Below are 13,632 nucleotides of genomic sequence, written 5' to 3'. Positions count from 1 at the left end.
TCCAACAGCACCTAATTCAATTGCTGACACCAAGCAGGGCGTTAAGGAGTGAGTTCGTGAAGACCCAAAATGTAATCACAATCCTGGCCTCTTCTCCCTGTGCACTCCCTTCACCTGCCTTCTCTGCAAACTCACAGATCCGGGACCCTTATATCACTAGATGCATGGTCCCAGGACAGTGTGCTACCTTCTGGATCTGCATGCTAGGTGTTCTAGCCCGAGGAAGAGGGGCATCGCTCTGGGGAGGTGAGCAGGCAGTGGACCTTTAAAGAGAACGGAGGATGCGGGTCCAGAAAGGCTCCAGGGAAAGAACACAGGAAGGAAGAGGCTTGGGTTTAAGCTGGTGTCCAGCAGAGAGAGGGTCAGGGCCCATCATCTAGGCAATGAGAATCTCAGTTCTGCAAGAAGACAGGTGGAGGGGGAGGGACAGCACCGAGGGAGGGGCTCCCCCCACGGAAGCTTCCGGGACTAGGACGGGCGCGGTCTTCCTTCTCCCACGTGATCAGCATCCAGGAATTCTCTGGTCCCGGGAAAGTCTGCGGGCGCGCTCCAGATTGGCAGTACGCAAGCCTGGAGCAGCGCACGCCTGCGCCCGGGAGGTGTTGTAGGCGGTTCCCGGGTCGTCCCGCCCCGCGCCCGCGTCCCACGTGACCGGTTCGGGGGCAAACAGGCGGTCAGCTGACTTTACGGGACTGCGGCGTCATCCCGGCTATAAGCGCGCGACCTTTATCATACAGCTTCGCTCTTGCCGGGCCGCCGCTACCATGCAGACCCCTGGCTTCTTGCTGCTCGCCCTCGGCCTCCTGGCCGCGTCCGCCTCCGCACTTATCAGGTGAGGACCCGGCCTGTTCCGGTGATGTGGGGGCCCGTCCTCCGGATTCGCTCGTGCTCCAGCGGGTGCTAGAATGCACCTGTGCTCTCAGCCCGGCCTTCCACAGAGCCCTGCAGACTATGGGGCGAGAGACTCAGAATGCAGGGGTCTCCTGGGTCCCCCTTTACTCCTGTGGTCGGACGGGAGGAGACAGTAGGGTGGCCACAAATGAGTTTGGCTCTAACCTCCCCAGCACGGGGGGTTTCCGAGGAGCAGTGCTCCACCATGGGTGGGATTGTGGTGACTACCAACTCAGCTGTGGAAGTCGGAATACCCAGTCTGCTCGTGTCCCCCAGAACCTGGGCAGGGCTTTCCTTTTAAGAGACCCTGTTTGACAGCTGTGCACTGGTGTTTACTGAGCAGAAGTTTACTCAAAAATGTTTCCACTAGTCCTGGGTGGTGAATCTCTCCTCCTCCCTCCTGAGTCGCACAAGTCCCCAGAGAGAGGAGGTATAGAGTGGCTCAGTTCAAATACCTTGGGTCTGAGGTCAGTCCCATAAGGCGCCTCTCAGGCCTTTGGACTCAGCCTTTGTGCTAGATGGGGTCTTGGTGGTGGCCAGTGGCTTCCCACTCTGTGATGGAGTCCTATTGTGGCAGGTGGATGAGGCCACAGGCTGCTGGGGCAGAGCTGGCTCAGCCAGCTGGGCACCAGGGCTGGGTGGGAAGAAGTACAGCCTGTAGGCTGCTAGCTGGGGGTGGGTAGCCTCAGTGGAGCCATTGTAGGGAGTGGCCTGGGCTTGATCCTGCCCTGGCCTTGCCCTCCCTACCCTCAGGCCGGTCTTCTCTGAGAAGAGGTGGCAGTGCCAGTGAAGGGAGCTCCAGACTCCCAGGGACTAGGCACCAGAATCAAAGCCACTTTTATGATACTCGGGACCTTGGGCTGTTGGCATGTTTCTTGGCCTCTGCAGGATGTGTGCCCCCCACCCACTCCCAGGCCAGAAGCCTGGCTCTTCCGGTCCACCACTCTTAGGCAAGACTCCTCCTATCTCTCAAGAGCACTCCCTCAGTGTGCCAGGAAAGGCCAGCTGTGACCTTGAATACAAATTCCCCGGGCAGGGAAGGTTCACCAAGTGATTGCAGACTCAGGCCAGCTCTCCTTGGGAGCAGGAGCAAACTGGGGGTGGAGAGGTGACCTGGAAGACGGGTCAGGACACCTCACTCTGCTGTCTAATGGGAGAATTCCCTATTATTGGGCTGCAGCAGGGCTACAAGGAACATGTGTGGGCCACGAGTCTGTGTGGTGGTAGGACACATAGGTGTACCTGGGTTAGGGTGCTGGGCTTTATGAAGGGTAGCAGGGCCAGTTAGCAAGCTCCTAACTGACAAGACCCCCCCCCCCCCCCCCCCCCCCCCGGCACGGGCCGTTCCTNCCCCCCCCCCCCCCCCGCCAGGGAGGTCAGGATGATACTGTCACTGCAAGCCTGGGGTAAGGGACACATCTTTGTAGAGTTTATGTGGCAACAGATGTCACTAAGGGCCGCCAAGTTCAGTGGTTTAGTCCTGGAGCCCTGTGTGCACCTTGCTTTGGATGCAACTGTGTCACCGCCTTCTCCTCCTGCAGGGTTGGGTTCTCCAGGGCACAGGGCACAAGTGCCTGGCTACACTCTGAACACAACCCACTAGCCACTAACCCAGGAAAGACTAGAGTAGGCTGACAGAGGACTGGGGACGAGTATGTGTGTTGTTTGCCTCTGAAGTGAGAACCACCTGACGGGGATGTGGTTGGTGAAGGGAAGGGCTGGGCACACTAGTCTGTGCTCGAATGTGGGGAGCGGGGCAGGCTGGAGCCTTCTGTGACAGTGAACTGAGGAGTCTGTGATGGTGCTGGGGTGGGCCACTGGGCCTGTGGCTTTGGGGCAGGCGTTTGTTAAATGTCGCGGCCAGTTTGAGATACACGGTGTCATCTCAGTGGATATATTTTGCTAGAAGCACTGAGGAACATGGTGGTGGGGAGTCATTCTGCACTAAGAGGCCTGCCCTAGCCTGGCCCGGAGTATCCTTGGGTGGGAAGTGGGAGAACAGCAGTCAAAGCTGTGACCTAACACACTCCTGTCCCATCTTGACAGAATCCCCCTGCACAAGTTCACGTCTCTCCGTCGGGCCATGACGGAGGTGGGCGGCTCTGTGGAAGACCTGATCCTTAAGGGTCCCATAACCAAGTACTCCATGGAGTCACCTGCTGAGACCAAGGAACCAGTGTCAGAGATACTCAAAAACTACCTGGATGTGAGTAGGGTGGTATTTGGGGGGCTTGATTTGAGGGGTGAATGTGGAAGGGACTAGCTCCCTGGGATCAGAGCACTTAGTCGGCGAGGTGGGCTTGCAGGTTCAGCCGTGCCATTTCTTGCCCAACAGCTCTTCATTCCTGCCACCCTGCAACCCTTGCTCCTCCCGCCTTGACAGGGACCTGCTCAGGCTAAAGGGTAGGTTAGGGTGGCCTTGCTTGGTCCCTGCAGAAGGTTCTTCCTGGGTCTTGAGCTTTTTCCTTTGTTTTGTGTGAGTACTCCTGAGCCTAGGTTCCTATGCAGGATGGGCCAGTGCTTGGTCATTGAGCTACATCCCCATTCATGCCCTCCCCAACCCCACATTAAGTCTCGAACACTGACTTTTCTGTTCAGAGCTGGCTTTCTAGCTCAGAACTCTCAGGACCATCCCATGGTGTTAAACCCTGTCTGCCCTGAGCCTGCCCTAGGGCTGGGGGAGCAGTTACTGGACCTATTTAGTTGTAACTTGTTGGAACCTGTGTGTGTGTGTGTGTGTCCCAGGCCTAGGCTGATCCCCTGTCCCAGTACCGTCACTTTGTCATCCTCCCCAGAATCTACCTCCTCCTTGCTTTTTTTAGGCCCCACCCCCTTCCTGGGAATTGAACTGATTAGGGCCTTGTACATGGTGGGCAATTGCTCTGCCACTGCCCTCTGTACCCACCTCTCTTTTTTTTTTTTTTTTTTTCTTTTTCGAGACAGGGTTTCTCTGTGGTTTTGGAGCCTGTCCTGGGACTAGCTCTTGTAGACCAGGCTGGTCTACAAGCTCACAGAGATCCGTCTGCCTCTGCCTCCCAAGTGCTGGGATTAAAGGCGTGCTCCACCACTGCCCGGCCCCACCTCTCTTGTATTTTGAGATAATTGCCCAAGCTAGCCTTGAACTTGGAATCTCTTATCTTGGCCTTCTGAGCAGTTGAGATTACAGATCTGGCTCAGCAGCCCACTGTCTCTGAAGGGAAAACATTCTGCAAGTCCCAGCTCTATGGAAGGCTCTGGGCATCTCTTATGCCCTTGTCTCCAAATCGGATAAGCCCAGGGTGGCTGTGCAGCCCTGGGCTTTGTGGCCCACTGGGCCGAATTGGCAGTGCCCTCTGTCTTGTCTGTCTAGAGCTGTGGCAGTGACAGGAAGCATGAGGAAGGTGGAAGGTCTGTGTGTCTAGGTCCAGCTGGCTAGTTCCTATATACACACACGCATGCACACAAAGTACAGTTTGCTAAGCAATGCTCTTTCCCCAGTTACTTCTCTTGGTTTTCTGATGCTACTTGGAGTTAAGTGGAGTTGGACCCTGGGCCTTATATACACCAGTGGCTCAGGCTTCTTCTGGGGCAGACAGAGTATGGGTGACTCATAGCCAGTAGTTAACAACTAGTTTTTCCCTAAGAGGGATTTGGGAACTCTTGTGTCTGCCTAGTCCCTGGAGTTGGCAGCCCTGGAGGTCCCTGCTGTCTCTGAATAAATGGGAAGCTAAGGCCAGACTTCTCTATGAAGCAGTGACCAAGTTGAGGCCAGTACCAGTGCCTTCAAGGGTACCCATCTCACCATTGATTCCACAGAACAGTCTCAGGACTAAGGCCTCTCAAATAGCAGAAGGGTCCTCCTGGCTGGTCTTAGGCATCACTGGGCTTGTGGAGGGCCAAGCCTGTCTGACCATTAGTGTCACATTAGGTAAAGGGACCCAGATGTTTGGAGTTCAGTACTGGGGTCTCAGGTCCACCCTCCCCTTCAGGGTCCAGCAGGTGGAGATAGATGTGCTAGCCGAGACCTGCACCCCAGGGTGCTCCCTGCCTCAGCCTGGGCCTTTTAGGCTTAGTTTCCTAGACAGCCAGAAGCCCTCTCAGGTAATCTCTTCTCACGGTTATGAACATTGTTTCTCCCCTAGGCCCAGTACTATGGTGAGATCGGCATTGGGACCCCCCCACAGTGTTTCACAGTCGTCTTCGATACCGGCTCCTCTAACCTGTGGGTCCCGTCCATTCATTGCAAGCTGCTGGACATAGCCTGCTGTGAGTCTCCCTGAGGTCCTCTGTCCCAGCACCCTGCCAAGGATCTAGAGGAAAGACTAAAGGCACGCCCTAAGGTGCCTGGCTCCGCTGTCTTACACTATCCGCCATGCTCAGTGGCCTTTGGAACAACCAGGATGACAGAGGCCCTATTGTGGGGGCCCCTGAGCAACTGGTATTGGCTTCTATTTCTCTGGAGAGCTGGGATTCAGCCCTGTCTCTTTGAAGTCCAGCCTTTCTGGGGGCTATGGGAGGTGGGTTGGGCTTGGGATTTGCAGATACCTAGATCCAGATCACCTCCTGGGCAGTGTTTTTCCACCTGTCCACTACATCCAACAGCCCCTGCTCTCCGGCTTGGCCCTGAGGTACCCACTTACCCGGTCTGGTCAAGGATGGAGCAAGCTGAGTGCTGGGCCACCTGTAAGGCCAAGATCACAGCCCATGGCCCACGGGGTCCTCAGTATGTAGGCATAGGTCATGGTCAGAGGCTTTTGGCCCCACAGCACCCCAGGGAGGCCAGAGACTGGTGGTGGCATGCAGATTAATGGCCCCCGCCCCCCACCCCACCCCACCTGCAGGGATTCATCACAAGTACAACAGTGGCAAATCCAGCACCTTTGTGAAGAACGGCACCTCCTTTGACATCCACTACGGCTCAGGTAGCCTCTCAGGGTACCTGAGTCAGGACACTGTGTCGGTGAGTTCCTGCGGCCTGTCCCAGACTTCAGAGGCCCTATTGTGGCAAGGGGTTCATCTTGGGAGCACTTCCAGCTGAGGAGAGAGGGCTGCTGAATTTAGGTGGCTGTGTTGGGTGGTAGGGAACAGAGGCAGACCTGTTAGATTAGGATGCCACTTGAGAAAGACCCTGGGGCAGGAGGGCCCAGCATGCTTGGAAAGGAAATGGGCAGGACATGGGAGCAGACAGCCTTATTGTGTGTAAACTGGAGGGATAGCCAGGAGTAAGTGGGAGAGACAGAGCTGGGGCGTGCGGCGTTGGCTAGTGAGGACTACAGCCCTGAGCAGCTGCTGACAAACTCTGGCCTGACCAGCAAGCCATGGGCAGATCTGCTGCTTGTTACTGGGGTTGGGGGTTCTGGCTGAGGAGGACTGTTCTGGATACTTTAGTCTTTTTATTTTTTGTTTTTCTGTATAGCCCTGGTTGTTCTAGAACTTGCTCTGTAGACCAAGCTTGTGTCAAATTCGGAGAGTTCCACCTACCTCTGCCTCCCGAGTGGTGGGATTAAAGGCATGTGCCACCACCGCCTGGCAGCCACCAGGAGGTCTAGGCCAAGGGGCCAGGCCTGGAGATAGAAAGGGTCCCTGAAACTTCTCGAGGCTGAGATGGGTTGGAAAACCCTGTCTGATCCAGAATGAATGCTGTGAAGGAGGCAGGAGAGAGCGTCTGGGATGGGCTCTTTGTCTGTTTGTAGGGGGATCGTGTAGGCCAAGCCTTCTTCCTCGAGGAGAGGCTGTTCACCACTCATGAGTTAGCATCAGGACAGCAGGGTTGTAGGGGGTCAGAGGGCAGGAAACTTCAAATCCCAACTGGGCCTTTTGGGGCTGGGAGTCCAGCAGGCATTCTGCTCACCTGGCCTTTGTCTGGAGAGCGACACCTTGTTCCTATGAGATCAGAGCTCTGCCCTTTCCCCGAATGTAGAGGGCTCCTTGTGATATTTCTCAGCGGCCCCTCAGCACACAGGATGTCGGCCGCCCGCATTACGTCCTTCTGACATGTCCTCAGCAGCTAACTCTTTCCATTTCCTGATCTAGTTCTGTCTGCAACCTCAGCTTGGTGGGGTGGGCGGATGGGAGTGTGGCTTCAGGGTGGCAGTTGCTGTGGCTTACGCAGCTGCTCAGGCTGCAGGCTCATCCCCAAGTCCAAGACAAATACAACCCTGTCCTGGTGGATCTAGACATGGAGGGGTGTTGGCGAGGTGGGAGCTGAAATGGTGCATCTCTGTCTGTCTGATCCCTCTTCTCATCTCTGCCTAGCACAAAGACCTTGTAAGTCCCTCAGAGAGCTAGAGTTTCTTTTTGTTGTTGTTGTTTTGTGTTTTTTTTTTTTTTTTTTTTTTTTTTTTTTTTTTTTTTTGATTCCATGTCCTTGTCTTAAGTTGTGTGGCAATATTCAGCCCTTTCTGTCTGCCCTCTCTGCTTTTTTGGCTGTCCTGAGAGGGAATGTCAGCTGAAACCTGTATTCTGGCCTGCAGGTGCCGTGTAAGTCTGAGCAACCAGGAGGTCTCAAGGTGGAGAAACAGATCTTTGGGGAAGCCACCAAGCAGCCTGGAATCACATTCATCGCAGCCAAGTTTGATGGCATCTTGGGCATGGCATACCCTCGTATCTCTGTCAACAATGTGCTTCCAGTCTTTGACAATCTGATGCAACAGAAGCTGGTGGACAAGAACATCTTCTCCTTCTACCTGAACAGGTGCAGCAGGCGAGGCGTGGTTCTCACCTTCCCCTGGGCTCAGCTCCAGGGGGAGGGATATAGCTGGAACTCTATGCTATAGTCTATGGTGTGGGCTTGGTCATGACATCAGACCTGAGGGTGTCTGGCAGGCAGGAGTTACTATTATCTGCCTGGGAGAGAAGGCCATATGCCAGGGGCTTCAGCCAGGAGATGCTGGTGGCCTGGGTCAGAGTCTTGGCTGTTGGGGTCTTCCTCCTATGACTAGAGTCCTGAGACTGGTGAGAGCAGATGTGGTCTCTGCTTGGTCTTCTGGTTGCTAGGAGAGACATGGGTATGAGCCCTGATATGTGGCACAACTCTGGAGCCTTCGCTGGGGCAGAGGCAGAAGTGGCGGGTGGGGGAGGGAGGACAGAGAGCTCTGGTTACACACTGAGAGTGGCAGACCTTCCTGTTAGCAGAGATCTCCCCACAGTACAAATGATACCCACATACACACACACACACACACACACACACACGACCCTCCACCATCAGTTTCTTCCCTCCTGCAGGCCTGTCTGATAAGATGGACAGCTGGGTACATGGGGCTCCTTGCTTGCTGGGTTCAGCTCCTGGGTGTAGGCAGAGTGTAAGTAGGTGGCCTCCTGCTCTGAGGTGCTGCTGTTGACCACACCCTCCTTTTTCTGGGCTGGCCGACTTGCATGCCTCAGCTAGGGTAACCTCCAAATGCCCACTGCCCACTCCATGCTCTTTCCAGGCCTGACCCCTAGTTCCTGACTGTGGGTCACTGGCACTGTCCAGCCTAGAATCTTCTAGTTTTGCTTTTCTCTGTCTACTTTTGCCCCTTACTCAGCTCAGCAAAGTGACTTGTTAGAGGCAGGGGCATGGGTGAATGGACAGGATCATTGGACCCCTGGGCTCTGTTTCCCTAGTGCAGGAGGGGGCCCAGAAGTCGACCAGGCTAAGCCTAGTGGCACATGCCTTTAATCCCCACACTCAAGAGAAAGGGGCTGGAGGTCTCTGTGAGTTCGAGGACAACCAGGACTGCATCAGGTGCTCCAGGACTACATGCAAAGACACTGTCTGAAAACGTTGACCAGGTCACACAGATGTGAGACCTCTGTTTTACTTTTCAATAGTGGCCTTTTCCCGGGCCCATGGCACACGATGACCAAGTGGTCTTCAAATACCACCTGCCTGTAAGTCCCAAGGCTCAACTGTAGGATCTCAAGATAACCTCTCTTGCTGGACTCTGTTTTCTAGGAGGAGCCCCCAGGCTCAGCAAGTTGGAAAGGATGTGGTAGCTATAGCTTAGGCCCCAGGGCGCTTACTCTGCCAGCCAGGTCCCAGATTGGTGACCCACAGGTATGACTGCTGAGCAAGCAAGTGTGAAACCAGCAGAGTGAGGGGCTGTGGCTCTGTGACCAGGTGTGTGGGTGGAGCTTAGATGAGGAGGGGAGAGGCAGGGCCAGGACCCATCATGTTTCCATCTGGGATTTCAGAGGTGATGACAAGCAAAAGCCAGGCAGGGTGGAGTCTGGGGCAGGAGAGCAGGGTGAGGCTCAGGGCCTCTAAGTACAGCGTAGGCCCTGAAGAAGGCGAAGAGCCCGGTTAGGAAGGCCTGGCAGGATGGCAGATCCCGAAATGAAAGTTTTACTTCAGTTTTAGGTGATCGTGCCCCAGGATGATCCTGGCCAGGCATGACACTCGAAGTCCTCTGCCCCTTAGCTTAGAGGTGACAAGCTCATACGTACTGCTGACATTCAACACTGCAGCTACATGCCATACTCCCTGTGTTCCACTTGAGGGCATTGTGATGGGCGTTTCCATGAGACAAAGGTGGGGAGTCAAGAGAAGGATTTGGAGGGGAAGCTGAGAGTGGGTGCGGAGAATTCCTTGACAAAGTGCTGCGGCCATGGATGGAGCCAGCTTAACCTCTCAGAGCTATGGCTCTGGCTTCCTAGAAGCCTGCCTTGAGTTTTGCCAGGCAGACAGCATCCCTGGCCTTCAGCTCCAGCCTGACTCTAGCCTTGGCTTTGGCCACCCAGCCAGCAATCCTGCAGAGAAGGGCCAGGTGTACCCAGCAGTGTATGTGAGACTAGGCTGGAAGCCCCACCTGGGGTGAACGGCTCCACCTTCCTCTTTTCTCTGCATCTTCCTATCCCTGTCCTATCTCTGTGGAATCGAGGACGCTCAACAGGGCAGCACATAGCACATGAGAAAACATGAATTGTGCTTAGGATCTGAGCCCTCGGCTGACTGTACTCCAGGCAGGCAGGGCGCCATGAATGCATCGTGTTGGAAATGTAGATGGACATGTTGTGTCTTTCCGCAGTATTAGAATTTATTGAATAGCGATAAAATCACAATCTAAATAGGTTTTATTTACTGCAGTTTGCCTGGTAATCCCAGTTTTGCTTGATAGCCAGCCTCTGGGATCTCAGGTTTTACTCCTGGTCTTTGCATTGCTGTGTGTCTGGGTAGGAGTATTTGCACGTGAGTGCAGTTGTCAGTGGAGGCCAGAAGAGGGTGTTGGGATTCCCAGGTGCTTTACAGCTGTTTGGGAACTTCCTGACTTGGGTGCTGGGAAGTAAACTCAGTCCTCTGCAAGATCAGTAAGCTCTCTTAACCACGGAGCCATCTCTCCAGCCACTTTTATTTCGATCTTAATTACAAATACTAACAGCTCACACAATACTGTCTGTATGTTCAGGTACAAAACAGCTAAGAAAGCATTCCAGAGTCTGCAGAGCCCAGAGAGGCTGCATAGAAGCTGGAGGTAGAGTTGATACAAACACCAGGAAGAATGTAGGGAAAACCGCATACGAAGTCTTCTGAATCACAGAGATGCCAGTTGTAGGTTTTGGCAGTGCGCCCTTTTCAGGGTCACTTTGGAAGTACACTGAGTTCAGAGGCAAGAGAATCTATTTGAGCCTACAGCCTGGGGACAGAATATGGGGTACTTTGCCAAGATAGTATTCCTGGATCAGGCTCGTGGTATACCTGCTGCATTTCTGCCTTGGGTGGCCTCTTTGGGGTCCCAGGTGACGGGTTTCCATCTGGTGTGACTGATAAGCTGGAGTCTGTTGGAGCTAGGATCTGATCGTCTCGATTGTTGTTTATCAGTTTGTTTCCTGGTGTGCTGCTGGATGGTGAGGATTTGTTTGTGTAAGTAAGATGTGAGTCATTCTTACTGCTACTTCACACTCAGCAGAATAACGCAGGCTAAGGATGATGCTTTATAAAGTAGAGAAACTCAAGTCTAGGCACAGAGCAGGTCCAGCTGTACTCAACAGCTCCCCAGGTCTCTCCCCCCCCCCCGCCCCCAGATGCCCTCCTTGGTTGCCCCACTTAACCCCTTCCTGGCTCTGTTCCACAGCCCCTGTTCCTTAACCCCTGTTCTCTGGCTCTCTGATGACCCTTCTGTCTAGTACAGGCCTTTTTTTTTGTTGTTGTTTTCGAGACAGGGTTTCTCTGGTTTTGGAGCCTGTCCTGGAACTAGCTCTTGTAGACCAGGCTGGTCTCGAACTCACAGAGATCTGCCTGCCTCTGCCTCCCTAGTGCTGGGATTAAAGGCCTGCGCCATCACCGCCCTGCTGACTCTCCTGTCTAGTGAGTGGAGACTGACTGATCCTTCTCTTCCCAGGGATCCCAGCGGGCAACCTGGAGGGGAACTGATGATTGGCGGCATTGACTCAAAGTATTACGAGGGGGAGCTGTCCTACCTGAATGTCACCCGCAGGGCCTACTGGCAGGTGCACATGGACCAGTGAGTTATGGGTGTGGCTGGGATTGGGAATGTTATATAGGGGTGGCATGTGGGAAGCTGGGGGCCCTACCAGCCATTTGTGCTACTTTGCCATTTGAGTCTTCTCATTTTGTAACCCTGGACCATTCAGGGTCCTGCGTGAGTTGGTTGGTCCTGACAGAAAAGAAGCACGTGTCTCCAGGGCTGGACTAGACAAGCTGTGCCCCAGACTCACTGTGTCAGGGTGAGGTGACAGATGACTCTTGCCCTATAGGTTGGATGTGGCCAATGGCCTGACGCTGTGCAAGGGAGGCTGTGAGGCTATTGTGGACACAGGGACGTCCCTTATGGTGGGGCCTGTGGACGAGGTGAAGGAACTGCAGAAGGCCATTGGAGCAGTACCTCTTATCCAGGGCGAGGTAAGCCACAGGCCTGTGTGGGCTGGCCGGCAGGCAGAGGGGGGTCCAGAAGCCAGACCCTCAGGACATGTTGTCTTTGTGTCTCTCAGTACATGATTCCTTGTGAGAAGGTATCCAGCCTGCCCTCTGTCACCCTGAAGCTAGGAGGCAAAAACTATGAACTGTCCCCAAACAAGTACATACTCAAGGTGAGTGGGTGCGGGTGGCAGTGTGAATCTGGGATACCTTGGGTGAGGTGGGAACCTTGTGATGATGTGACCATTCTGGCCTTGCAGGTGTCGCAGGGTGGAAAGACCATCTGCCTGAGTGGCTTCATGGGCATGGACATCCCCCCTCCCAGTGGGCCTCTCTGGATCCTGGGCGATGTCTTCATTGGCACCTACTACACTGTGTTTGACAGAGACAACAATAGGGTGGGCTTTGCCAAGGCTGCCACACTCTAGCTTGCCCCTTGCCCACCGGCAGGGAAACGGATCAGAGTCCACTAGAGGAAGCCAGCCAGCCCCACCTTTCTACCTGCCCCGCTCACACACATTCACACTCGCCTGGCATTGCCGGGCCCTTGGGAGGCCTGGCTGGCACTGGTCCAGCTGTTCTGTTCTGTGGTTCTGTCCCTGGGTTCAGAATGCTATCCTCTGCCTGTCTGAAGAAGGCCAAGGCCCACCCAGTATACAGGCTGCCTTGAAAGGCCCCTACTGGTTTGGTAGCTTGCCTTGTCCTGCTTCCGTTTTCTGCGGGCGGGCGGCATTCCAAAGTAGGCAAACGGGTCTTAGGATCCCTCCTAGAAACCTTACCTGACCCAGGTCCCTCACCCAGCCTGGAGATGACCAAGCTCCACTGCCCCACTGTCTGTATCCTGGCCTGACAGAGGCCTGAAGACCAGCAGGAAGGAGCAAGAGGACAGAAGCAAAAGCTATGAATCTGGGGTGTTACCTGGGGCCTGACCCCACCCACCCTGGAAAGCATGCCTTAGCCCGGGGCAGAGGAAGGATGGCTGACTGGTTTTGGCTGGCCTCTGCTCTGTTCATTTTGGGCTAAGCAGCTGGGAGCCAAAGTTGGTATACAAATACAGTTGTTTTGGGCCTCTTTCTCTGTGTTGGTGTGCTCTGTACGCTTCCGAAATGGGGCCTGAGGATGGAGACACAGTGCTTCTGAGAGCTCATTCAGGGTCAAGCTGGCCTGGGGTGGGGTGGGGCGAGAGCCTAGGTTTGGCTTTCAGGGCTAGGCCAGCCCACAGAGGGGACTCCCGAGGCTCTGGCTTGCTGTTCAGCCTTGTGGGCAAGATGAGTCTGGCCTAGAACTGGCAGGTTCTGGGACCTCAGCAGCCGGATGTGGCCTTGGCTGGAGACTGGGACAGGCCTAGAATTCTGGGGCAGGGCCTGTGTTGAATCATTTTCAGAGGTGGCCAGGCCAACACCTGCTATACTTTGCCAGGAAACCAGCCTGTCCCCAGAGAAAACGGAATGAGACCCATAAGGGTACCTAGGGCTCCATACATTCCCATCTCAACAGTCAGTCCTTCGACTGTTGCTGGGTCTGTGGGCAGCCTTCCTCCTGCCTGGGCCTCTGCCAGAAGCAGCCTTCTCCTTTTTTAATCAAGCCAGTGCTGAAGCCTGCATGCCTGGGGTCTTTGGGTTCATCAGAAACCCCTGGTCATGGGCTGCAGTCACCGTACAAGCATTAGTATGAAGGTTGGGTCTCAGGAGAAAGGGGGTGAGCACAGCTACCGAGAGTAGGAATTCATGAGTCCTTACTGGTAGGGCGGGGATTTGCTTTGGAATCAGTACCCCTGTCGTCTTGGAGTCCCTTCCTCGCACCAGAAGGTGCAGGATATAGGAAAGTGTGACCTTTGTCACCCTTTGGGGTTATCCTGGCATCCTTCTCCTGCTGGACATTGGCTGTAATTGTCTCAGTGGGAG

At 54.7% G+C, this 13,632-nt stretch overlaps 1 protein-coding gene across 1 annotated transcript; it reads left to right on the top strand.

Moving 5' to 3' along the window:
- The first annotated feature begins 658 nt into the window (after positions 1-658).
- Positions 659-12,801, top strand: Ctsd (cathepsin D). The gene is made up of 9 exons (XM_050137278.1): positions 659-832; positions 2,938-3,097; positions 5,013-5,136; positions 5,712-5,830; positions 7,344-7,564; positions 11,193-11,315; positions 11,569-11,713; positions 11,803-11,901; positions 11,989-12,801. Exons 1-9 carry the CDS (start codon positions 765-767, stop codon positions 12,154-12,156), a joined length of 1,227 nt encoding a protein of 408 aa, XP_049993235.1. The 5' UTR covers positions 659-764; the 3' UTR covers positions 12,157-12,801.
- The last annotated feature ends 831 nt before the right edge of the window (positions 12,802-13,632 follow it).

Source organism: Alexandromys fortis, unplaced genomic scaffold (genome assembly GCF_014885135.2).
Source record: "Alexandromys fortis isolate MF-2015 unplaced genomic scaffold, M_Fortis_MF-2015_v1.1 scaffold_3, whole genome shotgun sequence".
Lineage (NCBI taxonomy): Eukaryota > Metazoa > Chordata > Mammalia > Rodentia > Cricetidae > Alexandromys > Alexandromys fortis.
This window is presented reverse-complemented; position numbering and strand designations above follow the sequence as displayed.

Excerpts from the sequence above, each read along its gene's own strand:
- Ctsd (XM_050137278.1), top strand. The coding sequence starts at position 765 with ATGCAGACCCCTGGCTTCTTGCTGCTCGCCCTCGGCCTCCTGGCCGCG. Across the intron at positions 5,137-5,711 it reads GCTGCTGGACATAGCCTGCT|GGATTCATCACAAGTACAAC; the intron begins GTGAGTCTCCCT and ends CCCCACCTGCAG. Across the intron at positions 11,316-11,568 it reads TGGCAGGTGCACATGGACCA|GTTGGATGTGGCCAATGGCC; the intron begins GTGAGTTATGGG and ends CTTGCCCTATAG.